The sequence below is a fragment of the Leguminivora glycinivorella genome, chromosome 18 (genome assembly GCF_023078275.1).
Source record: "Leguminivora glycinivorella isolate SPB_JAAS2020 chromosome 18, LegGlyc_1.1, whole genome shotgun sequence".
Classification (NCBI taxonomy): Eukaryota; Metazoa; Arthropoda; class Insecta; order Lepidoptera; family Tortricidae; genus Leguminivora; species Leguminivora glycinivorella.
In genome coordinates, this window is record NC_062988.1 from 5,358,142 (window position 1) to 5,384,274 (window position 26,133).

General features: G+C 40.2%; 2 protein-coding genes and 1 non-coding gene across 3 annotated transcripts in view; 2 read left to right on the forward strand and 1 right to left on the reverse strand.

The window, feature by feature from the left end:
• LOC125235726 (E3 ubiquitin-protein ligase UBR1) overlaps positions 1 to 12,057 on the forward strand; it is an 82,717-nt gene extending 70,660 nt beyond the window's left edge. The window contains 9 exon segments of the mRNA XM_048142298.1: positions 2,492 to 2,583; positions 3,481 to 3,608; positions 5,431 to 5,541; positions 6,467 to 6,642; positions 7,457 to 7,700; positions 8,527 to 8,712; positions 9,305 to 10,321; positions 10,998 to 11,177; positions 11,678 to 12,057. Coding sequence (XP_047998255.1) covers positions 2,492 to 2,583; positions 3,481 to 3,608; positions 5,431 to 5,541; positions 6,467 to 6,642; positions 7,457 to 7,700; positions 8,527 to 8,712; positions 9,305 to 10,321; positions 10,998 to 11,177; positions 11,678 to 11,824 — 2,281 coding nt within the window. The 3' untranslated portion in view covers positions 11,825 to 12,057.
• A 10,685-nt stretch (positions 12,058 to 22,742) lies between these two features.
• Positions 22,743 to 25,168, forward strand: LOC125236021 (alpha-N-acetylglucosaminidase). The gene has a single exon (XM_048142705.1). It carries the CDS (start codon positions 22,782 to 22,784, stop codon positions 25,110 to 25,112), a length of 2,331 nt encoding a protein of 776 aa, XP_047998662.1. The 5' UTR covers positions 22,743 to 22,781; the 3' UTR covers positions 25,113 to 25,168.
• Positions 25,169 to 25,831: 663 nt separating this feature from the next.
• On the reverse strand, positions 25,832 to 25,903 carry Trnaw-cca. The gene has a single exon. It is a non-coding gene; the product is annotated as a tRNA-Trp (tRNA).
• Positions 25,904 to 26,133: the final 230 nt, after the last annotated feature.

Here is a 26,133-nt window from a genome sequence, read left to right on the forward strand (position 1 = left end):
GCACTTTTACATGTCAACATTACAGAGTATTCATTAAAGTTAAACAAATGAAATTAATAGAAATATTAACTAAAAATATTAATCATAAGCAAAGTAGCTATACACTGATATAGAATTAGAGATGTATAAAGTCTCTAAATGTCATATTATTACTAACTATAATCAATACATAAAGAAAGTGCAAACAGATACAAAGATAAAAGAAATCTATAATACTTCAATAGTTGTAAAAGACTGAATATTACAAGTAAAAATATTATACTTAATCAAATAATCCATGGAGATGTATAGCGTCTCCAAGAGTCAAATTTTATAAAATTAAAATATTTAAAAGTAAAAACCTTTGTCAAATAATACAAAAATAAATAAAAAATACAGAAAATGAACAGCTAAATTACACATTTCAAGAGATGTACAAGTCTCTAGTTGTCAATCATTAAAGAACAAATCAAGTTTACAAATAAGGGCCAATCAAGGTTACAAATTAAGTTTAAAAATATAATCAAAATCTCAGAGATGTATAAGGTCTCTAAGTGTCCAAAAAACTAACATTAACTTAATCAAACGACAACAAGGTCATTAAAGTAAGGAGGAGTCTATTTTAAAATAAAATATAATCAAAATCTCAGAGATGTATAAAGTCTCTAAGTGTCCAAAAGCTAAAATTAACTAAATTAAACGACAACGTGATGGTCTCTAGTGTCATCCTTAAGACATTACTTACTTAAGTTTAATTCTTACAAGAACCGAATGTAGTGTCTCGCAATCCGCTCAAAAGTAAAGTTAAATAATCTAACAAAACATGTGGCCCAGGTAAGCTTGAACAGACCAGTCTCCACAAACAGCACCCGTTCACGAGTATGACGCGTATCTCAGCCAGTTCCCCTAGGTGCAGCCAGGGTTCAGCATCAACTGGACTTCGGGTACTGCTTACTCGAGTACTCATCAAGACAAGTCCGATGACGAAACCAGCGTTTGCCTGTGTTACACTAAACCCGAGTTCCCCTAGGTGCAGCCAGGGTTCAGCATTAGCTGGACTTTGGGTACTGCTCTCTCGAGTACACATCAAGACAAGTCCGATGACGAAAACAGCGTTTGCCTGGGTTACACTAAACCCGAGTTCCCCTAGGTGCAGCCAGGGTTCAGCATTAGCTGGACTTTGGGTACTGCTCTCTCGAGTACTCATCAAGACAAGTCCGATGACGAAAACAGCGTTTGCCTGTGTTACACTAAACCAGAGTTCCCCTAGGTGCAGCCAGGGTTCAGCATCAGCTGGACTTTGGGTACTGCTCACTCGAGTACTCATCAAGAGAAGTCCGATGACGAAAACAGCGTTTGCCTGGGTTACACTAAACCCGAGTTCCCCTAGGTGCAGCCAGGGTTCAGCATCAGCTGGAATTCGGGTACTGCTCACTCGAGTACTCATCAAGACAAGTCCGATGACGAAAACAGCGTTTGCCTGTGTTGCACTAAACCCGAGTTCCCCTAGGTGCAGCCAGGGTTCAGCATCAACTGGACTTCGGGTACTGCTTACTCGAGTACTCATCAAGACAAGTCCGATGACGAAAACAGCGTTTGCCTGTGTTACACTAAACCCGAGTTCCCATAGGTGCAGCAAGGGTTCAGCATCAGCTGGACTTTGGGTACTGCTCACTCGAGTACTCATCAATAAAAGTCCGATGACGAAAACAGCGTTTGCCTGTGTTACACTAAACCCGAGTTCCCCTAGGTGCAGCCAGGGTTCAGCATCAGCTGGACTTCGGGTACTGCTCACTCGAGTACTCATCAAGACAAGTCCGATGACGAAAATAGCGTTTGCCTGTATTACACTAAACCCGAGTTCCCCTAGGTGCAGCCAGGGTTCAGCATCAGCTAGACTTCGGGTACTCATCAAGACAAGTCCGATAAAAAAAAGCAGCGTTTGCCTGTGTTACACCTGAGCAAGCAGGAGCCTATCATAACTATAAGTATTTAGTTTGGTATTTATTTGGTATTGAAAATTGAACCTTATTTTATCTACAGCCGTTTCCATCAAACAGAAACGCGCAAATATCACACACAGTGCCGCCGTAGGTAATGATCGTATGTTATTTCGTTCGGAGTAATGTGTGCTTTATGAGCGAGGTACATGATTTAAACTCGCACGATATGCTCTATAAGGGAAAGCAAATAAAACCCAATATAAGGCTTACCCTTATGGCGTTAGGCTGAGCCGATGATAAGGGTTTTGAAAGGGTATTGGGCTATTTTAGGTAAGCGCTTTCGTTAGGGCTTTAAAAGCAAAATGAAAGGGTATCGCGTCAAAAGGGTAGGGTAAGTTAAGCCTAACGAAATACCCATACAAAACCCCGTATAAGGGATAGCGGGCCGGTCCCTGCTTAGGTCTATTAAAATAATTGAATCTTTTGAAGAAGAAGGCTTTTCTAAAATAACACCTGTTTATTTTGGTGCCGTGACCAGGATTTCATAATAAAATTATATATGTTTCAAGGACATTGCTGGGGCAAGCGGACGAACACGTCGGCGACGGAGAACAAATGGAGACCGACCAGGAAGAGAAACCGCCTAACGATGATGCTGCCGGTTAGTAAATAATAGAAAAATTTGCGCCAAGAGGGCAAGCACGGTAGCGTGATATAGGTTATCACGTCAGGCCGCTCTTTTCACACTATTTGTAAGTGCGATAGACGACAAAGTTTATCACACTAGTGTGCTACGCCCGTAAAAATTACAACAGGCGAGACGACTAAAGAAAACTAATTAATCTGTCAATTAGATTATCAAAGAATATTAGACACGTATTTTTTCTTCTTTCTCGTAAACGAAAAATGACGACGGTACAGTGCGTTGAAGTTTCGCGTGACGTCACGCCTAGGTGCAATTTTTACTTAGAAGTGCCCACTCCGCAACTTTGATGCTCTATATTTCTAAACAGAATGCCACTTTTTTATGTAGTCGTCATCCCTATTCTTAAGTCTTAATGAACCTTAATCCCTCCAGGGATTAAGTCACAGCGATCTAGTAGTCAGTTGGTTGATTGGTTTTCGAATTATTGAAGACCTTTAAGAATATTTAAAATCCAGCTGCTGAAAATAAATTGATTTCGTGAATTTGAATTTGCTTACGTGAACTACGAGTGTTAACCCCGACTCACCCGACTGGGATAAGGGCAGGAGACTGATGATCGTCAATTTCTTTTTTTTTTTTTCTTTTTGACAAAAGCTGAAATTTTGCACACATATGTAAATTACGTAACAATGCAATGTTAGGCCATCATGGAGCTGATCTGATGATGGAGCAGAAAGGTGGCCATAGGAACTCTCCATTCCCCATCCCCATCGAGTAAGAGGTTTTTAGAAACGTCTCGGAGAGCAGTAGATGACTGTTGAAAGAAAGGCTTGTACCAAAAATTAAATTTTTGCAAAAATACTTATTTTATATCAACTTCTATTTTGTTCCTAATCTTAAATTATGTTACAGAAGCGGAGAAGGCGCGTCGCGCTAAGCTAGCGGCGGAACGGAGGGCCAAAGTGATGGCTCAGATGAAAGCGCAAATGAACAATTTCATTTCAAACAACGCTGTTCTGTTTGAAGAAACCACCACCGAGGTAAACTACATTATTATTATTTAAGCCTTATTTTCGATGTCAAACAATTTGTTACTTAATTTTCTTTAAATATGTTATTTTCTGCTTCTTCCTTGGTGTCATATTATATGGATCCCCGCATGGGTACTAGCCTCCTGTAACCCGTGCCATTTAACTCGGTCGGTGGACCTTCATCCAGCCTGCAGGGCCAAGCTGGATGAAGGTCCATAATAATATCCTATGCTCAGCAGTTTTTTGGTGTTCCTCTTTTCCTTTTGGCTAGAGATTTACTATTTGTTTATGACTGAATGTGGATAAAGCTAAAGCGGGATGGCAGTTTTGATTATCTCGGATAAAATAAGGGAAATTGCCAGTAGCTGACCCCCTTTTAATAACTGGCCACCTTGTACTAAAATTAACTCTTCACTTCTTATGCTCAAAAAGTGCACCTTTATGTCGTGCGTAGACGACATAAAATCGCATTTTATGCTCTAGAGCATAACGAAAAATTTCTTCTAAGATTAGGGTAATCGGTCTCAACAACCAACAAATTGCACAATTTTGCTGAGCAATAAAATTGTGTAGATGACAAAACTTGTTATATTATTTTATTTTTGCTACATTAGTAAATCACATAAAATAGGAGTCGATTATCGTTCAGAAATGTTTGACTTGGCAGATAACCAAGCGTTTGAAACTCCGATCACATGTTGAAAATTAAAAAAAATTAAATTAAAAAGTTAGTAGACGGAAATTGGTTATGTAATGTTCTTTCGCTTTAGGACAGTTTCGTGGTGTAAATTAAAAATTGCCTCGGGTAAGTGACCCATCACTTTATGCCCTTGTTGTACAATCTACTATTGTTTAATGGTAATCTGAACCGGTCGAAATGTGAAGCAGGTATCTAATTGGACGTGGTCACAGATGTCATATATACCATAGATCAAGCAAACGTATTACTTAGCGTGTCAAATGAACTCAGTGAAATCCACTGAGTTGTCCGTCTTTAATCGCAGCTTGCAGCTTTCGGGCGTCAATTTTTGTAAGTTGAAGTCAATCAAAACATAAAAAATGCTTCGTTACGTGATATTCAATTGCAACAACACAAAAATTATGAACAATCAAGAGCCTGAGACATATTTAAAATTACAGACAAGAAACAACTTCAGTACAAAATTTGTTTTGCCGTACCAGAAAAAAGTTATGACGGAATTTAAAGTTGTGAGCCCGGCCGTGCCGTTGAAGTATGTAGCGCCTGTCAAAAGTATAGAGGCAAATCCGCCTGCCCTCCTGCGCGCGTCAACTTAAATAGGAATTTAGTTTTAGGCACTCGCACATCATCTCTACTACTGACTAGTGGCATTAATATAGTCGAAATATAAAAGTAATTAGTGTAATTACACTAGTTTTCCATTTTCCTCCTGAGAGAACCTCCTACAGTCTCAATAACGTCTAATGTCATGTCATGTCCCTGAGAGACATCTCCTGGCGGAGAAATTTGTAAATTCCATCATAGCTTTTTTCTGGTACGCCAAAAAAATTTGAAAAAAATATATTGACAGGTACCAAATAGGTAGTAAATATTGACTAAGATATCAATTAGTAGTGTTGTCTAGAACTATGTAAACCAAAAATGGTCCAGACATCCTGACGTCAGAATGTCTGGCAACTTTATTCGCTCTTAAATAGGTACTAAATTTTAGTATGTACTAAACATCAAATATCTGTAGTGGTCCAGGGGTCCTGACGCTCACAAAATTTGACACGCTCGGCCCCTATACAAATATATGAACTTGTTTCTTCTATATAAATAAAGTTCTGTGGACGTGGTGGTGTACGGCAGGTGACGGCGGAGGAGCAGGAGATCCGGCCGCTGTACTGCGGCGCCGCGCTCGGCGTGTGGGGCGGCGGCGTCACCGAGGCGCCGCGCGTCTGCATCATGTGCCAAGAGGAGGTAACTTTATATTCGATCGTTATACTCTGTACTTTTTCCGAACTTGAAAAAAAAAACTTAAACAAATAGGTTATATGTAAATGGGTGAATCAACTTTTTTCTTGCTTTGTGCAAGAATTGCCTTCACTTATTATTTAGCTCTACTTTTGTGAGTTTTAACTTGGCCGTCGTGAATAAAGATCCTTCTTTTACATACCAGATTAAAGAAAAATTCAAAAACGAATCATTTTTAATTAATCGATTCGGTAGTTTCGGAGAAAATTGGCTGTGATGACGGACAGACAGACACACGAGTGATCCTATAAGGGTTCCGATTTTCCTTTTTGAAGTACGAAACCCTAATAATAAGTATAAATTAATTACACTAAATCCAAATTAAATTTTCTGGCCACATGTAGTCGAAGAATGCGAATTTTGCTTCCAAAGAAAAGTTGATTCACCCAAATTTTCAGGTGTTTACAACTTTTATCGGTTACCCAATCAAATAGAAAATCAAGTGGATCTGTCACTTAGCGACCTGTCTTTGATATTCTTGTTTAGTTGTGTAATGTTGAAAACCCTCACGTGGCCTAAGAAGCCTCTTGAGGGTAGAATTAGTTTACATTTATTTAAATACCTAAAGATACAGACTATAGTTAACGATAAGCACTACATCGATCGAGGCAGTGTATGCCTCAGTCGCCTTAACTCTAATCTTTAGTTGGAGTTGTAAGGTGACTGAGATTCGACCTCCGTAGAGGTATTCTACGACTGTCCCTCACAAAATACGATTCTTCTAATACTTTTCAAAACGCTTAGATCATCCTCCTCCTTGCGTTATGGAAGCCTGGGGTCCGCTTTGACACGAAAAGCGACTGGCAAATATCAAATGACATTTGTGTTCTGAAAACGCTTAGATATAATATACATATAATTGTGTTGACAGGCTCGCGTGGATCTGACGGCGGAGCCGCTAGTCCTAGTCTCGTTCGCGTGCGGCTCCGCCGTGCTGCCGGTCGCCGCCGAGCAGCCGCGCGCGCACGTGTCGGTGTGCGGGCACGCGCTGCACGCCGCCTGCGCCACGAACTACGTGCGCGGCGTCTTCGAGAGGGAGATCAGACGGTGAGTGACCCCGCTAGTGCAGCTCCGCAGTATAATAAAGAGTACTATGGCTCAGTATTTTCACTCCCGCTTCACGCTGAAAGTGCCGTCCACGCGCTCGGATAACGCACAGTTACCACCTGTCAAGATCGCGTCCAGTCGACGTATCTTCTCTCACTCACACAGGCATGGTACGCGTTCATCTACACGAGCTTGGACTGTGTGCGTAGGAACGCGCCATTTTTATATACAGTACCGGTCAAAAATTTAAGTTCACTCCTTGTTTTCAGTACAATTGACTGCTTTAGAGAGATAGTTTTTTGTAGTTCAGACGTCAAAATTTGTTTCGTAAACAATTTATATTTTTTTAACATCTGTTTCCCAGCGAATCTTATAGGCTAAATAATTCATTTGGCCTATATTATCTGGCTAAAACTGTGTTTCGTGGGATGTGTCTCAATTAGTGGCAAAGGCAAGGCCATACATATAACTAGCATTTTGCCGTCATGTTTAGGATTTTAGTGAAAGAAATTGTCCGAATTGTGTCTAACTAGTAAAACAAATCTCCACAAAACAATAAATATAAGTTGAAAACATATTTCGACTACGAAACTGAAGATAATTATCGTAAATTAATTTGACTCATTTGTACCGAAATCAAAGGGTGAACTCAAACTTTTGACCGGTACTGTATTTGAAATAAAATATCACTCTCCATCCACTATCTCCATTTAAAAAAATCAGGACAATTCGACGCTCCGTTTTGCCATGAAACACGGACAAACAAACATAGACACACTTTCCCATTTATAATATTAGTAATTATGGATTTCAGGCCATACCGCCAGCGACAGCCGGCCGGTTTCGACGTGGAGAAGAAGGAATACCTCTGCCCCCTCTGCGAGCGCCTCTGCAACACCTCTCTACCCCTCCTCCCCGCGCCTACATTACCTGCCGGTGCGCCTCCACCCCTCTCGGAAGAAGTATTCAGGGATTCCGTCGCGTTGATACTACAGCACCAAGTGTGCTCCGAGGCTGTACACGTGTGCACCGAGTCTTGCGAAGAGATACTTTGCCAGGTAATGCCTTAATAATTGATTACTCTGCTGTTATGATTATCTTGTAAGACAAATTAATCTATGAAATATTTAGCACCTTCCGGTAAACTTTAGTACTGAATTGTCAAAAATTTAATATCGATGTCATTTTCGATGTAACACGTTTATATTTGTAAGACTAATGCCATCAAATAACCACTAGCCGGTGGCCTAGTGTGTAGCGTATACCAATTACAGCTTTCACAGCGATATGGCTTTCATATCTTTACCAGTAATGCCGTAAGAATTATATCTTCTTATTATGTTTGCACTGCTATTATGTTTGCATCTTTACTATGTTCGACAAAATAGCCATGTGACTTTATTATTTATTACCCCATGTACTCTGACTTCTAATATATGATATATTGTTATATTGTTATATAATGTTGATAATTTCATGATATTGTAACTGAATTTATTAATTTTATTTAGCTTGGCATGTGTATTTTCTTTCTTTGTAAATGACGATCCTCATTTGGGAGACACAATTATTTTTATTTGGAATTTATTATGTAATTTTTGACGATCATGATGAGAAGATAAACATAATTTTGACATGTAGCAAATTTATAGTGTAATTTTTATCATGAAATAAAGAAATCTCTAATCTATATTGTTGTTGTTGTATTGAGTAAAATCAACCTCAGACAACAGAAGACTATCGCTAATATATAAGCCGACTCCCTAAAACCTGTAAAAGTTACAGCTTTCTCAGTGACATGATTTCCTCACTTTTAAATAAGACAATGAAAGTACAGCTTTCACAACGATATGGTTTTCATAAACTAGTAACACACTCTTCCAGGCGCGAGCGCGCAGCGTAGGAGCGCAGTCATCCGACATGGAAGACGGGGAATCAACCGACGAGGCACCCGTCTACATGCTCACTCAGTCCCAGGACCTGCTGCCGCAGGAATTCATGGCGCACTTCGAGGGAGAAATACCCGCCTACACGGACGATATGAAGAGACTCATCACAGAGTTTGTCAATGTGAGTGTGATATAGGTACTCTAGGAGTATTGTTAGTACGGACACAGTAGTATCACTTCTAACAAACGTATGTTCGTTCAACACATGTGCGCGCCCTGTAGATATACAACACAAGCAAATGAGAAACATTCATTCTTGTTCATTGACATGTGTTGCGCTTACAAATCGTCGTAAACATCGAGCTTATATTGTAAAAAATACATACTTACATACATATAATCACGCCTGTATCCCATAAAGGGATAGGCAGAGCACATGAACTATTTAAGTTTCAGTGCCACTCTTGGCAAAAAGGGGTTGAAAGAAATCCAAATTGTGACATTGCAGTGACATGTTGCCAGCCTCTCGCCTGCCACAATTTAACCCATATCCCACAGTCGACTTCTACGACACCCACGGGAAGAAAATAGTGTAAAAAAAAAATAGAAAAAAAGAAAAGTTTCTAATAAAAACACGGGCGTTCTAGAAGCAAAAACATTTCATAGATATTGTTTTTTATTGTATTATCAAAACTGATTAGGTAGTGAAATGTTTATTTTGAGTTAATATTATAAATGCATTAGATATACTTACATGGATATTCTTTTCACAGATATTGCCAGCTCTTATCGGTGACTTTGAGGGCTCGAATCCGATGTCCTCCGTAGAAGCTCTATACAAGGCCACATCATACACAATCCTTAGTACAAACGCAGTCCTACAAGCCGAGAAGCGACCGCTCCTAGGCGACCTGCCCTCCAGGCATCGCGACGCCCTTCAAGCTTTAATACGACTCGCCGCCGTCATCCCGTCCGTCTGGCCATCGCCTAAACAGCTAGCACACCACGCATTAGAAAACTTAAACACACTCGAACGCACTTCCCCCTTAACTCACCACCCCTTCGAAACATTAGTAGCTCTAGTCTTAACCGCTCCCTCGCTCTTCAGCAAAACGGCCGGCCCGGCACGACCCAACCACCTCGCCAGGCAATTCACCATAGAAGTATTCCGCGCTCTCATCACGCGAGCCATGATCGTACTAGACGTCTCGAGTTGCGTCAACCACGAACCGATGGAAGGTCAAGAAGATTACAAACCTACAAAACCTGATTTAGAAAACTTACTCTCATTCATGAAGACTTTACGACGAGGCAACTTAGATATCGAAGAGTTAAACGCAAATGACGTTTGGGAGAAAATCAAAAATCAATGCTACACATTCTTAAGAGCATCCTGTCTATTCTACCACTTCTTAAGCGATATAAGTCCGCCTACAGAGCTAACGGTCGTCGGTGGTGACACTTGGGAGGTCATGTGTGGATACCTAGACTTGCCTAGTACTTTTAGAGAGTTAATAGATACTCCGATGGCTAGGAGTAAGTCTGAAGAGTGGTCAGGGCTATCTAACGAGTGGTTCGCTGGAGAAATTGATATAAAGACTGTAGTTGAGACGAATGAGCCTCCGAAACTAGTTCCGTTGCCAGATGATTTCTCGGAGTTGATGAATGTGGTGTCTGAGTTCTCATGTCCGAATTCTGAGAGGGATGACAGCAAGTACCCGACCATGTGTTTGGTGTGCGGACAGATATTGTGTTCACAGAGTTATTGCTGTCAGACTGAGATTAAGAAGGTGAGTTTGCATTTTGTAAATAATTTATAAACTTATTAGTATCAGACAAAAGATACCTTGAAGCTGTTTAGTTTATTTTCTCCTTTTTAGGGTTTCGTACCTCAAAAAGGAAAAACGGAACCCTTATATGATCACTTGTGCGTCTGTCACAGTCAATTTTTTATTATTTCAAGCGATGTGTAGTAGGATCAGGAAGATTTGGAATCTGAAAATGTATTATTATGAACAATTCATTAGTGTATACATTAAGAACAATTCGGTTAAAATATATTACGAAAAAAACTTTAAAATCGAGGTTCCGCTCTCGATTGTTTTCTCCTTCAAAACTTATTCAAACCGAACGAAATTTGAGAATCTGAATAATAATGAAATAATCTGTGTCGGACCGTTTAGATTTTTTGGCTAATTGTTGCCGATCTTGAGTATCACACCTTTTGTTTGAGCCATATTGAAAAAGGCCGTTTTTAGAAAATTTTTGATTGGTCTAGTCGTCCTTTAAAATAAAAATAGCAAAAAAATCAAAACGGTCCTATACAGATAAAAATAATATCTTCAAAAACCAGGGAGGAAATAGTGGGAGAGCGTTTGAATGGAGAATTGGCCTGTATAGTATCGTCTGAAAGCTATTGTAGCAGCGAGTGTGTTAAAAATGAATCTTTCGTGCGACGTTTTTCAGAGCGGGCGAAGCGGCGGGTCGGAGCTGGTGGGCGCCGTGGTGGCGCACGCGCTGTCGTGCGGCGCGGGCGCCGGCGTGTTCCTGCGCGTGCGCGACTGCGAGCTGCTGCTGCTCGCTGCGCCTGCGCGCGGCGCCATGCTGCCCGCGCCCTACCTCGACAACTACGGCGAGACCGACCAGGTGCACACTCCACATACACACACACTACAGGACTGCGAGCTGCTGCTGCTCGCTGCGCCTGCGCGCGGCGCCATGCTGCCCGCGCCCTACCTCGACAACTACGGCGAGACCGACCAGGTAGGTAGCTCGTGGCTACGGAATATAACATTTCGTGCCAACAGAATGGGCGAGACGACTAAAGAAAACTATTTAGTCCGTCAGTTAGATTACGAAAAAACTTTGGACACATATTTTTTCTTTTTTCTCGTAAACAAAAAATGACGACGGCACAGTGCGTTGAAGTTTCGCGTGACGTCCCGCCTAGGTACAATTTTTACTTAAAACTGACGTCACGAGTCCCCAATCCGGAACTTTGATGCTTTTTTTTTTTTTTTTTTTTTTTTTGGCATAGATAGGTAGACGTTTGAATAATTAGATAAAATTAGGCGAAACATTCGCTTCTGAATCTCAGAGCAAGACAAACTATTTAAAACCTTCATAACATTTTCCATTTTCCTCAGGGTCTCCGGCGCGGCAACCCTCTGCACTTGTGCCCGAGTCGCTACGAGACGCTCCGCATGCTGTGGCTGAGCCACGGCCTGCACGAGCGCATCGCGCGCACGCTCGACACCAACATGCTTGTCACCACGCAGTGGCAGAACATGTGAGCCGACACATGTGACATTGTAAGGAGAAATTGTCTTTAAAAGACGCTGTATGATTGATTTTATCTCAAATTTTGATGTACGCATCGGGCTAGTATTAGGGTCAAACAGATTTTAATGTATGGGTAATTGGTTATATCTCTCCTGTGGACATTACAAAAGTTAAGAAAATCTAGTGCTAATTTTTAGACGACATTCTAAAGACGGGAAACATTTTTTTAGTTCTTGACACTCAAGTAGGAAAAACGGGATACGAATGTACCAGAGTCGTTAACTTTTATAATATTGTCCATAGAAGTGACGTTTTTACTAAATCTTTTTGACCCATTATCAAAAACTCTACAAGACGCTCCGTATGCTGTGGCTCAGCCACGGCCTCGAGCACATCGCGCTGGCTACCACGCAGTGGCAGAACATGGGAGCCACTGTAGGGATCACCCAGGATGCACAGGAAGAAGATATCTTCAAAACACGCCGTCTATCTAAAATTGTTGGTATTCATATAGGTCCTGATACTTATTCAATGGCTCTATGAAGCGATCTGTTTGTTATGGATAAGCCACGCATCGCGCGCACGCTCGAAACCAACATACTTATCACCGCACAGTGGCAGAACATGTGAGACACTGGGAGAAAACATCAAGATTCACGGAAAGAAAATATCTTCAATTTATCTAAAAAAAAAACAAAAGCTATATGAAACACTGCTTTATCTCCGCACAGTGGCAGAACATGTCCGCTAACAGCGTACGACAGTGCTGATCACATTGAGAAAATATATTCAAAATATCATATGAAGTAATTAATTCATTTAACTAAAATTTGTGGTATACATAGGGCTAATACTTTTATCAATAGCTCTGCTCGATATAAACATGCTTGTTACTACGCAGTGGCTAAAAGTGTGAGACTGTAGAGATCACATTAGGAGAATTGTCTTCAAAAGACATTGTATGATTGATTTCTTTATCTCAGACATTGGTGGACGCATAGCGCTGGTATTATCAAAGGCTCTAATAAAACTCTTCGTATGCTCTGGCTAAGCCACGGTTTACGCGCATCGTTCGCGCGCTCAAAATATTTCCTACCACGCGGTGTCAGAGCCAACAAATTTAAAAAGTTCTTACAAATCTTGAAGTCAACTATTTAAAAAATCCATGGCATGTACCTAAAAAAATCAGGCTTCTTTTTTTTAAAGTAGGTAGATATTTCTCAAACGATTTACGTAGCCGAGAAAATTAGATTATATTCACTTGAATACATAGATATTGACATCTTGTTCTCACGCGAGAACTCATTTTAGTTAGTACATTTCAAATGCCAAGTACTCCGAGGGGCCTCCGAATTGGCCCGAAACATGTCGCAGCAATAGCGATAATAACGTGAGTACAACCGTATTTTAATTAATTATTTGAATATGTCTCACGAAAGTTTAACGTGTATAATGCCAAGTACTGTCTATATCTACTAATATTTCAATTTGAACTTGGCTTTCGAATTAGCAAACTGGCAACTTTAAAAAAATCGTATATTATTTTACATTCTCTCTTACGAGTTTGTCAAAGTTGTGAGTTGTTGAAAAGTTATTGATATTATTAAAATCTAACCGTAAGAAAATGTTAGGTATCCGAGCAATTCCCGAATAGTTTGTACATTTGGATCACGTCTCCGATTTTGATAAAAATTGGTAGGCTGATAGAGTCCATGATGCTGAGCAAGATCCACTAGGTTTCCCAAAATGTCCTAGGTTGTTTGTATGAAACCTTCCTTTTTTGTTACCAGATTTCTATACATTTTCGGTAACAAAAAAGGAAAATTTCATACAAACAACCCTGGACATTTTGGGAAACCTAGTGGATCTTGCTCAGCATCATGGACTCTATCAGCCTACCAATTTTTATCAAAATCGGAGACGTGATCCAAATGTACAAACTATTCGGGAATTGCTGATCCAATGAAAACGTTGATTTTTGGGAAAGGTTTCTTATTTTAGGACCATATTTGGAATGAAAGACTATTTAACAGTTCTTTATCAAGAGACCTTTCGTAAAAAACAATATTTGTGAGCTCTTATGATTGATGATAAAATTCATCACAGACATATTAGCCTATATACAAAATAATAAACTATGTCTGTGATATATTTTTTCATATAAAGGCTTTATACCTTAACTTGAAAATAGGGTGTGATTGTATTAATAAAAAAGTGAGATGACCCGGTTAGGCATGATGATGGCTTCCGGACTATATAGGCCAGGAGCCAACGATAAGGCTGTGGTAAAACTCAAATATAAATTTCTCATTTATCGTTATCGTGCAATGAGGTTATTTTTTAATATGTGACCTTCTTAAATAAAAGGTACCAAATTATCGCTTACCATAAGACATTTTTTCCGAAACTTTATACCATTAAACTGTGAAGAGCGTTCTTATGCTTCAACGATATTATGGTACCTTTTGTTTGAGAACACCACGTATAACTGTGTTTGTGCAATGTTTTAAGTAACTTTTTTCTTTAATGAGTGTTGTTTTTCTAATATTATGTTAGTTTATAGTATAGATTTTTGTCGTATGTAATAACATAGCTGTCCGCTATAAAAGTATAAAATCAAAGTGTTCTTTGGTGATTTTTTTCACCAGTAACCTTAAAGGCAGCAAGCTGCTAATTTTCTTTTACTTAATATTGTAAAATAGGTGCTTATATTACTGGACTCAGTAACACATCCACTTATCAATATCATATAATGTTATAAAGCGCGTTGATTGTTTATTAGCTACTTATTACATAGCAGAGTCCGTTTACGATTTTTTTTTATGTAATACTCTTACTGGCCGTTCGTTAATTACGTAAAGTCGATTTTTGGTTTATCGAAACTCACGTAATTAATGCGTGGCCCCTTTTAACTCAGGCGGAAGATTGTGAATTGGATAGGTTACAAGATAATGTTTAAATTAAAAATATATTGCCTCTATGAAAACTTTGTTTTTCTGCCCACCCAATTTTTTAACACGCTTTTATTAGGTCGTCGTGTATGTAACTATGTATGTAATGGAATCTGCGGAGGCTAATTTAACCATCTTCCAGGAGTCGTAGCGTAATGAAAATTGGCAGCTATATGTAGTTCCGATGACAATACAATAATATGGTACTGTTGAGCTGATCTGATGATGGAGTCGGAAGATATGAACTGGAACTACATGATGGAACCTCGTATCATAGCCGTTTTTGGGTTTCTTAGAAAAGTCTTGTAATGAACTTTGACTACGATTAGGTTTCAAGGTCTGATGATGGAGCCGGAAGATATGAACTGGAACTACATCATGGAACATCGTATCATAGCTGTTTTTGGGCTTCTTAGGAAAGTCTTGTAATGAACTTTGACTACAATTAGGAAAGTCTTGTAATGAACTTTGACTACGATTAGGTTTCAAGGTCTGATGATGGAGCCGGAAGATATGAACTGGAACTACATGATAGAACATCGTATCATAGCTGTTTTTGGGCTTCTTAGAGAAGTCTTGTAATGAACTTTGACTACGATTAGAATTCAAGGTCTGATGATGGAGCCGGAAGATATGAACTGGAACTACATGATGGAACATCGTATCATAGCTGTTTTTGGGCTTCTTAGAAAAGTCTTGTAATGAACTATGACTACGATTAGGTTTCAAGGCCTGATGATGGTGCCGGAAGATAAGAACAGAAAAAAAACTCGCTCGAGGGGGGAAGCATGAAAGAAAGATCAACGTAGTATTTAAAATAAGTTGGGTTAGCGTTTTCTTGTGACCTTTCAGAGCAAACAAAGGGGGCTCGGGGGCGAAGCCCCCGCATAAAAGAAAGATCAACGTTGTATTTAAAATAAGTTTAGTTAAGGTTTTCTTGTGATCCTTAAGAGTAAAGAAAAGGGGGCTAGGGGGCGAAGCCCCCGCCTGAAAGAAAGATCAACGTAGTATTTAGAATAAGTTGGGTTAGCGTTTTCTTGTGACCTTTAAGAGCAAACAAAGGGGGCTCGGGGGCGAAGCCCCCGCATGAAAGAAAGATCAACGTAGTATTTAAGATAAGTTGGGTTAGCGTTTTCTTGTGACATTTAAGAGCAAACAAAGGGGGCGAAGCCCCCGCATGAAAGAAAGATCAACGTTGTATTTAAAATAAGTTGGTTTAGGGTTTTCTTGTGATCCTTAAGAGTAAAGAAAAGGGGCTCGGGGGCGAAGCCCCCGCATGAAAGAAAGATCAACGTAGTATTTAAGATAAGTTGGGTTAGCGTTTTCTTGTGACCTTTAAGAGTAAACAAAGGGGGGCTCGGGGGCGAAGCCCCCGCATAAAATAAAGATTAACGTAGTATTTAAAATAAGTTGGGTTAGCGTTTTCTTGTGACCTTTCAGAGCAAACAAAGGGGGCTCGGGGGCGAAGCCCCCTGCATAAAAGAAAGATCAACGTTGTATTTAAAATAAGTTGGGTTAAGGTTTTCTTGTGATCCTTAAGAGCAAACAAAGGGGGGCTCGGGGGGCGAAGCCCCCCGCATGAACGAAAGATCAACGTAGTATTTAGAATAAGTTGGGTTAGCGTTTTCTTGTGACCTTTAAGAGCAAACAAAGGGAGGCTCGGGGGGCGAAGCCCCCCGCATGAAAGAAAGATCAACGTTGTATTTAAGATAAGTTGGGTTAGCGTTTTCTTGTGACATTTAAGAGCAAACAAAGGGGGCTCGGGGGCGAAGCCCCCGCATGAAAGAAAGATCAACGTTGTATTTAAAATAAGTTGGTTTAGGGTTTTCTTGTGTTCCTTAAGAGTAAAGAAAAGGGGGCTCGGAGGGCGAAGCCCCCGCATGAAAGAAAGATCAACGTAGTATTTAAGATAAGTTGGGTTAGCGTTTTCTTGTGACCTTTAAGAGTAAACAAAGGGGGGGCTCGGGGGCGAAGCCCCCGCATAAAAGAAAGATTAACGTAGTATTTAAAATAAGTTGGGTTAGCGTTTTCTTGTGACCTTTAAGAGCAAACAAAGGGGGGCTCGGGGGCGAAGCCCCCGCATGAAAGAAAGATCAACGTAGTATTTAAGATAAGTTGGGTTAGCGTTTTCTTGTGACCTTTAAGAGCAAACAAAGGGGGCTCGGGGCGAAGCCCCCGCATAAAAGAAAGATCAACGTTGTTTTTAAAATAAGTTGGGTTAGCGTTTTCTTGTGACCTTTAAGAGCAAACAAAGGGGGGCTCGGGGGGCGAAGCCCCGCATGAAAGAAAGATCAACGTTGTATTTTAAATAAGTTGGGTTAGCGTTTTCTTGTGACCTGTAAGAGCAAACAAAGGGGGGCTCGGGGGGCGAAGCCCCCCGCATAAAAGAAAGATAAACGTTGTATTTAAAATAAGTTGGGTTAGGGTTTTCTTGTTACCCTTAAGAGTAACGAAAAGAGGGGCTCGGGGGGCGAAGCCCCCCGCATAAAAGAAAGATTAACGTAGTATTTAAAATAAGTTGGGTTAGCGTTTTCTTGTGACCTTTCAGAGCAATCAAAGGGGGGCTCGGGGGGCGAAGCACCCCGCATGAAAGAAAGATCAACGTTGTATTTTAAATAAGTTGGTTTAGGGTTTTCTTGTGACCCTTAAGAGTAACGAAAAGGAGGGCTCGGGGGGCGAAGCCCCCCGCATAAAAGAAAGATCAACGTAGTATTTAAAATAAGTTGGGTTAGGGTTTTCTTGTGACCTTTAAGAGCAAACAAAGGGGGGCTCGGGGGGCGAAGCCCCCGCATGAAAGAAAGATCAACGTAGTATTTAAGATAAGTTGGGTTAGTGTTTTCTTGTGACCTTTAAGAGCAAACAAAGGGGGCTCGGGGGCGAAGCCCCCGCATAAAAGAAAGATAAACGTGGTATTTAAAATAAGTTGGGTTAGGGTTTTCTTGTTACCCTTAAGAGTAACGAAAAGGGGGCTCGGGGGCGAAGCCCCCGCATAAAAGAAAGATTAACGTAGTATTTAAAATAAGTTGGGTTAGCGTTTTCTTGTGACCTTTCAGAGCAAACAAAGGGGGCTCGGGGGCAAAGCCCCCGCATAAAAGAAAGATCAACGTTGTATTTAAAATAAGTTGGGTAATGGTTTTCCTGTGACCCTTAAGTGCAAATAAAGGGGGCTCGGCAAAAAAGAAATACTTAAATTTTGTTTGAATTAGTTGAAATGTGACAATATTTTCTAATCGAGTCAAACAAAATCCCACTAGCTGAGAGCTTCAAAACAATGTATGGCGAAAGTATGTCTCTCTAATGTCTTCAAAAAGTCCGCGATGGCACATGTCTATATTGTCTATCTTTTACGGATAACTTACTAGGTATAAACATTTTTATGATAATACCGTAATAAGAAGGTAGCCGCTAGTTATTATTAAGTAGCAATTAGCAATAAGTACACGTTAAGCCACAAATGGCATGTAAAATCCGCCTACTTGAAATAATTTTATGTATAAATGTTAAAAGGTATTTATTTCATTATTAATGACTAAAAAGTATAAAATAAATTAATAGTTTAAAAAACACTATAAAACACGCTTTTATAAATGCACGTAAAAGCCAAAAATAAATTATGGATCGTTCAAGTTGTCTCTATTTGTGAGCTGAAGTTTAAAAACTATGTGCTTTTAATTATAATATTTGATTGTAAAAGCGTGGGGCGCTGGAACAGGAAAGACTTTCTTGTAAACAAATACTAATTCGAACTTCCTGGCGAATGAAGTTGCATAAGAACATAACGTTTACATATGCCGCCTAAGGGTTAAAAAAGAGAACCAAAGATATCTCGTCCACGAACAAGAACTCTGCATCCTGTCACTGTAGACACTTTCCCCTTTTGTACTTTGATTACCGGAAAAAAGCGGCGTTCTAAGTGTCGGTGACTGTCGACTCTCGCATATTTTGTCTGAGTTCGACAAACTGGTACCTACTTTGAACACTGACTTTTAATTGATTTGACTGTTTAATGTAGAACCTACTAGTCATGCTGCAACTCCAGTTAGCGCGTCAATCTGTGTAACCTCCTTCCCGTAACATAGCATAATTTGATTTATCAGCAAGTTATACTTATATATTCTGTGGTTATACAAAAAGTCTTTCCTGTTCCAGTGCCCCACGCTTTTACAATCAAATATTATAATTAAAAGCACATAGTTTTTAAACTTCAGCTCACAAATAGAGACAACTTGAACGATCCATAATTTATTTTTGGCTTTTACGTGCATTTATAAAAGCGTGTTTTATAGTGTTTTTTAAACTATTAATTTATTAATACCTACTTCAGCAGTCTGAACGATAACTAAGATTAAGGATGATTAAGACGGTACAAGAACTCGCATGAGAGTTTCTTTACAATCCGGCATTCAATCGGTGAGCTGAATTTGATGTAACCCAAATAGACCGCAATGTGTTCTTGGCCGTTAAAGTTTAGATTGACAAAGTCACGCGTCATAGTGAATGATACGATCTTATAACATGGCCCTGAATAAGTGAAACCATATTTGGGCTAAGAGGCATTTCCAACAAGCAAGCAAGTGATTTGCTCAAAGAATGCTGTAAGGGGCCATTCGCGCCAACGCTTCTATAAACCACGTTAAATAAGATCTTAAATGACAAACTGATACCCGTTGGTATTTGGACTTTGTTTACCGTTTAATCGAATATAGAGTAACTAGCTTTTGCCCGCGGCTTCGCTCGCGTTAGAAAGAGACAAAAAGTAGCCTATGTCACTTTCTAACCCTTCAACTATCTCCACTGAAAAAACCACGTCAATTCGTCGCTCCGTTTTGCCGTGAAAGACGGACAAACAAACAGACACGCACACTTCACATTTATAATATTACTTAGTAAGTATGGATTAGTACGCAACTCGTTACGTCAGATTTAACGCAATGTTTTCTAAGGTCTCGTGCGAATGAGCCGTCAGTTTTAAAGCCTGATGAATACGCGCCATCTTGCGGAACTTCATTAGAACTATTTTTTTTTATTCGTATAATAATGGCTTTCTGCTACCAGGGCACTTTGCCAATGTCAAGTAAATTACAGAGATATACAGAGTGGGGCCTGTAACAAAGGCGAAGAATTGAACTCTAGGCTATTCTCCTTATACTGATCAACATTTGTTCGGCGACTTTTAAAAATAACTTGTATTTTGATTTTTATCACCCTTGAAAGTTTTTTCTAAGAGGTAATGTATTGCGAATTCTGTTAAGTCTAAAGTGTGACAGACAACGTCAATGACAACAATAATGGCGTACATTGAAGCTAATATTTATTTTGTATGAAAAATTAAAAATTTAAAGACTTCATAATTTTTAAAAGTCACTGAACAAATGAAATAAAACTATGGAAACGGATTAAATCGCGTATAATGAATTTAAAATACATCTCATAGAGTTCGAAACGTCGGGATGTATTTTAAATTCATTATACGCGATTTAATCCGTTTCCATAGTTTTATTTCATGAGTAACTATCGCGGTAACCGAAGACAATATCACTGAACAAATGTTGATCAGTATAAGGAGAATAGCCTACAGTTCAATTCTTCGCCTTTGTTACAGGCCCCACTCTGTATAAAACAGTATAAGTAGTTTTTTTGCGAACGAGGCCTTCGCGATGCACTGGAGGATAGCTGGAGCAGCAGTACAAAGCATGATGGCGGCCGGGACCATGAACTGCCGAGTGATGTCCGTAGAATTGGATATTAGCATGTCCAAACGAATTCTTCATCAACTGCACCCTTTGCGTAGGCTATTTACTGCACAATAATTCTATCAAACTTATACATTAAACAGCAGAATGCAAAAATAAAAAATACATATTTGGAGAACGATCCGCCATGTTCCATGGATCAATCGAAAGTCCAAGAACTATTTTCTTCATACAATACTGAACTGTCAACCTATATATCAGAATAACAGCGGCCTCCTGACAATAGTCATATACAGGGTGGGGCCTGTAACAAAAGCAAAAAATTAAACTGTAGGCTATACTCCTTAAACTGACCAACATTTGTTCAGTGACTTTTAAAAATTATGAAGTCTTTAATTTTTTTATTTTTCATACAAAAAAATATTAGCTTCAATGTACGCCATTATTGTTGTCATTGACGTTGTCTGTCACACTTTAGACTTAACAGAATTCGCAATACATTACCTCTTAGAAAAAACTTTCAAGGGTGATAAAAATCAAAATGCAAGTTATTTTTAAAAGTCGCCGAACAAATGTTGATCAGTATAAGGAGAATAGCCTACCGTTCAATTCTTCGCCTTTGTTACAGGCCCCACTCTGTATATATTTCTGGTCGGGCTTAAACTCATTCTTGTCTATGGCTGGGGATTAACCGTTTCACAAAACGTAACTATCACTTGAAGCAATCAAATTAACCTCTCATCTGAATGACCTAACCTATTACAATCTTACACTTAACATACATAAATAAACTCGTGCGATATATGCCGATTACATTCTAAAAGGTCTGCGCAATTTTTTATTTTAACGATCATCTGCTTTGGCTCCCGGCTTAAGTACTTAGGGCCACTTGCACCAACGAAAATGAAGGGTTAACCCACCATTTTATATGGAATTTGACAGTTGACAGCCCACTTGGTGCAAGTGGGCCTTAGTAATTTATTCTAACCAGATATCGTAAATCTTCTACCAATTTCGGTGAAGTAGTCTTGTTGATGTAAGCGCGTTTTCACATTATCCGATCCGATATCGGATGTCGCAAGCGCGGATCCAGTTTCGTGCCCAGGGGGGGGGTCACGTGGTAAGGGGCCAGGCCCCCCGGGGGGGGGTCACGTGGTCTATTTGTATGGCCAGCCTAGGCTCCAGGGGGGGTCATGACTCATGACCCCCCCCTGGATCCGCGCATGGGATGTCGGACCGATATCCTATACAAAACAGGCGCCATCTTGGATTTTTTACATTGAAATCCTTCCGACATCCGATATCGGATCGGATAATGTGAAAACGGACTAACGAACAGGTGAAAAAAAAAAACTTATGGTAGGTAATAATTGTAAGGAGTTTCATTAAGGTCGTGAATAATTTATATTATATAACTTGATATAACTCTTACTCTTTCATTCGAAGAAATGAATTATACTCGCCAGTGCGTACGACACGACACAGTTTTATTTATACAATACATTTTAATCAGTAACGATTAATTAGTTTTTAGATAACGGTAATGGCGGCTATTATGATGTTTCTAGGGCGATAAATAAATAAACTAATAAAGAGAATGCGAGATAACGATTCGGTTCAATACACTATTTTGTACCCACGATTTGTGACATGAAAGTATTGTATTGTATTGCTCAAAAGTATCTCTAAAGGCAAAGACATATATAACTCCGTAATACTCGATCCTCTTTGCTAATAGGTATATGGCGCATTCCACGAAAATCTCCCGTACAAACTCCTTTTGCCTTGTATGCCAACTACTTCAATCAAATCCGTAAAGCTCAAGAAAATATTGTCAATCTGTTAACCAAGAATGTGTAAGATTGTCAGACAAAAAATCAATTTCTTATCGTTTTCAGAACTATTATTAGAAGAATCTCATTTCGTAAGGGACATTCTCGTGGAATGCTTCATATCTATGTTACATCACCTAATCAATTTTACCAAGCAGACATCTGCGAAATTTCAATCTCAAGAATAAGTATAAGTTTTTGTCAAACATTTTATTTTTGGGACAAGTTTTTATGGATAACAAGAGACACGACATTCTTTTTCACAATAATACATTGTTGTCAGTGCTCGTCAAAAGACGGGATAGTATAAAAGAGCTCTTGTGTTATTAAAGGACCTATTCACGGTACAAAATGCGGCGAGCGCAGAGCAATGAATAGACTACTTTAAACCCAAGCGGGTCATTGGTCACGTATCAACTATAAACCATCAAGTAGCTTCTTTGTAAACAAGCGTGTCGGGCCTCGGCTGTCAGTGCGAGCCCCGCCGTCGCAATGAAACCACCGCTCATTTTATTACTAGCCAACTTAATATTAACATCCGCGTTAAACCTAGATTACTTGGATCCGACCAAATTACAAACGAAAACTGCAGCCAGCATTCAACAGGATGCAGCGTCCAATATCATATCGCAATACATGAGCGGCGTAATCGTAGAGGTTAATCCGATATTATTCAGTGACAAGAAAGATGTGTTTTCTTTATGGACGAGCCAGGGAGTGCTACATATACGCGCGAGTACGGGCGTCGCTGCTGTTTGGGGATTCAATTATTACCTGAAGAAGTATTGCAAAAGCCATATCGGCTGGCAGAATCAGCGCATCAGCATTCCGAGTCCGCTGCCCGAAGTGACTGAAGTGGTAATCGCTAACGACAGATTCCGGTATTATCAAAACGTGTGCACGGCCTCATACAGTTTCGTGTGGTGGAGCGCTCCGGACTGGAAGCAGCATGTGGAATGGATGGCTCTCAACGGTATAAATCTGGCGCTGGCTCCGGTTGCGCAGGAGGCTGCATGGACTCGTATTTACCGCAGTCTTGGACTAACAGATGAGGAGATTAACGATCACTTCACTGGCCCAGCGTTCTTAGCTTGGAACCGCATGGGAAACGTCCGCGGCTGGGCCGGCCCGCTCACTAAATCCTGGCACGATATCCAGCGAGACATACAGAGCAATGTCCTCGATTACATGTTCCAGCTCGGCATTATTCCAGTTCTCCCCGCTTTCAACGGGCACGTACCGAAGGCTTTATCCAGAATCTTCCCTAATGTGACAACTCATGCCGTCGAAACGTGGAATAAATTCGATAGTGACTACTGCTGTGGGTCGTTTCTCGATCCAAACGAGCCATTGTTCAAAGATCTCGGAAAACAATTCATAACTGCGGTCACGCTTGGATCCGGAACCAATCATATTTATACCGCCGATCCCTTCAACGAGGTCAAAATTCAGTCCTGGTCCACTAGCCTAGTTAAAAAAACTGCTCAAGCTATTTACACAACTCTAAAGGAATCTGATAATAACGCCGTCTGGCTTGTCCAAAATTGGATGTTCGTCCACGACCCAATTCTTTGGCCGATGGACAGAGTTAAAGCGTTCCTGACCGCTGTTCCCTCGGGGCGTATGTTGGTGTTAGACTTACAGTCAGAGCAATGGCCTCAGTACGACTTGTATGAACAATATTTCGGGCAGCCGTTCGTGTGGTGCATGCTGCACAACTTCGGCGGCACGCTGGGCATGTTCGGAAACATGAAAACAATCAACGCTGACGTGTATACCGCGCGCTCGAAGACCAACAGCACGATGATTGGCGTGGGGCTCACACCCGAAGGGATCAACCAGAACTATGTGGTGTACGAGCTGATGTTAGAGTCAGCGTGGCGACGCGAGCCCGTGGATCTCAACACCTGGATTGCTGCCTACGCTGAGCGTCGCTACGGCTGCAACGAAACTGCGTCCGCTTGGCACTACCTCCTCAAAAGCGTTTACAGCTTTGACGGCCTCAACAAAATCCGAGGCAAATACGTGGTAACTCGACGACCCAGCTTCAGAATAAAACCCTGGGCATGGTACAAGAGTCACGATCTTTTCCAAGCGTTCAAGAAGTTCGTTGAAGTATGTAACTCTGCCTGCTACTCTCCAGGATACTACCACGACCTGGTGGATATCACGCGGCAGGCGCTGCAGTACCGCGCCGAACAGCTTTACGTCAATCTACAGAGCGACCGTTTCTCCAACACTTGGGTGTTCAACGGTTCTATCAGTTTATTCCTCGACGCGATGCAAGACATGGAAAGAATCTTGTCTGGCAACAGCGATTTCACGCTGAACAACTGGCTGTCGAAAGCGAGAGGTTTCGCCGAGGGGCCAGAGCAAACGCTCCAATACGATCTCAATGCACGCAACCAGATAACTTTGTGGGGGCCGAATGGAGAAATTACGGACTACGCGTGCAAGCAGTGGGCAGAGATGTTCCATTACTACTACATTCCGCGCTGGCGAGCTTTTCTAGATGCGGCTTTGATGTCTAAGGTTCGCGGCGAATTTTTCGACGAAGCCAGCACGCAAAGACTAGTAAGAGCAACAGTGGAAGAGCGATTTCTTTACGTAGAGATAGACAGTCTTCCGTCCGTTGACGTGAAGAGTTTAGCTCTGGCATTGTACCAGAAATGGGCGTTCGTGCCAGGAGTGAAGGATCTGCCTCTGAGCGTGCTCAAGCCTGACCCTGGGACCAGGACCACTCTTGCTGACGTCACGGATGACGAGCTTCCGTACACGTCTGAGCAGCCTACTGTAGTCATGCTTGCGACCACACCTGTCTAAATATAGAAGAAAATGTAAATCTCATTTAAATATAAATAAACATCAAAGACATTAGTTGCTTTTCGTTTCAATGACCTATGATGACATTATAAAATTGCAATAGTTATTTGTTTTACAATGGGGCAAAGTTGTTGTTTAACCGCACGTGCCAATATTGATACACGAGCGTAGCGAGTGGTCCAAAAAGTGGAATCTTGAGCGTTGCGAGGGTTTCAAGGCGCGTAGATTAAACAAACTTTGCCACCGAGTGAAACACAAAATTTTTCATCACACCAACACGAACAAAATACTAGGTAACTATAAAACAAGAAACTAAATAAAATCCAGCAATTTATTGAATATTTATGATTCAAAATGTATATTTTTTATTTAATTTTGTTGTTGTATGAAATTACTTTGCACTCTTGTGGCTAAATGCAATTTTGCTATCCGCTTCCGAATAGCAAAATTGATCTTTACCAGTTGGTGTGCTGAAAAATATTTTAAAAACGCATTTGGAGGTATTCACGGAAACGATTTAAGAGTGTTATTGTCCAATACCTACACGCCAAATGCGTTTTGGGACCCGTTACACATTGTTTTTTTTTAATATTTAACAAAAAAATTAAGAAATATTAATTTACTGGATGAAAAAAAACAAAAAAAATATATTAGTATTTTGGTATTACATTTAACAAAAAAATATAGCAATCAACGCAAAAATGCAAAAAGAGAAGGACTGACCCCGACGTGATTTGAACACGCAACCTTCTGATCTGGAGTCAGACGCGCTACCGTTGCGCCACGGAGTCGTTGGCGGAGAGCGCGAAAATAGACTACGCTATCGCACACACTACAATATCACCAGATAAACAATTGAAAAACGAATAACTTTTTTTATATTTTATTTTTCACATTTTAATTCTGAAAATAAATAACTTTTGGTTTATTTCTACAATACAATTATAAAATAAGTAATACAATTGACATGTGCCAATTTGATTTTTATGAACTATAAAACAAATGTATACATTCAACTTAT

Bases quoted from the DNA above. Each gene is read 5' to 3' on its own strand.
- LOC125236021 (XM_048142705.1), top strand. From the start codon at position 22,782: ATGAAACCACCGCTCATTTTATTACTAGCCAACTTAATATTAACATCC.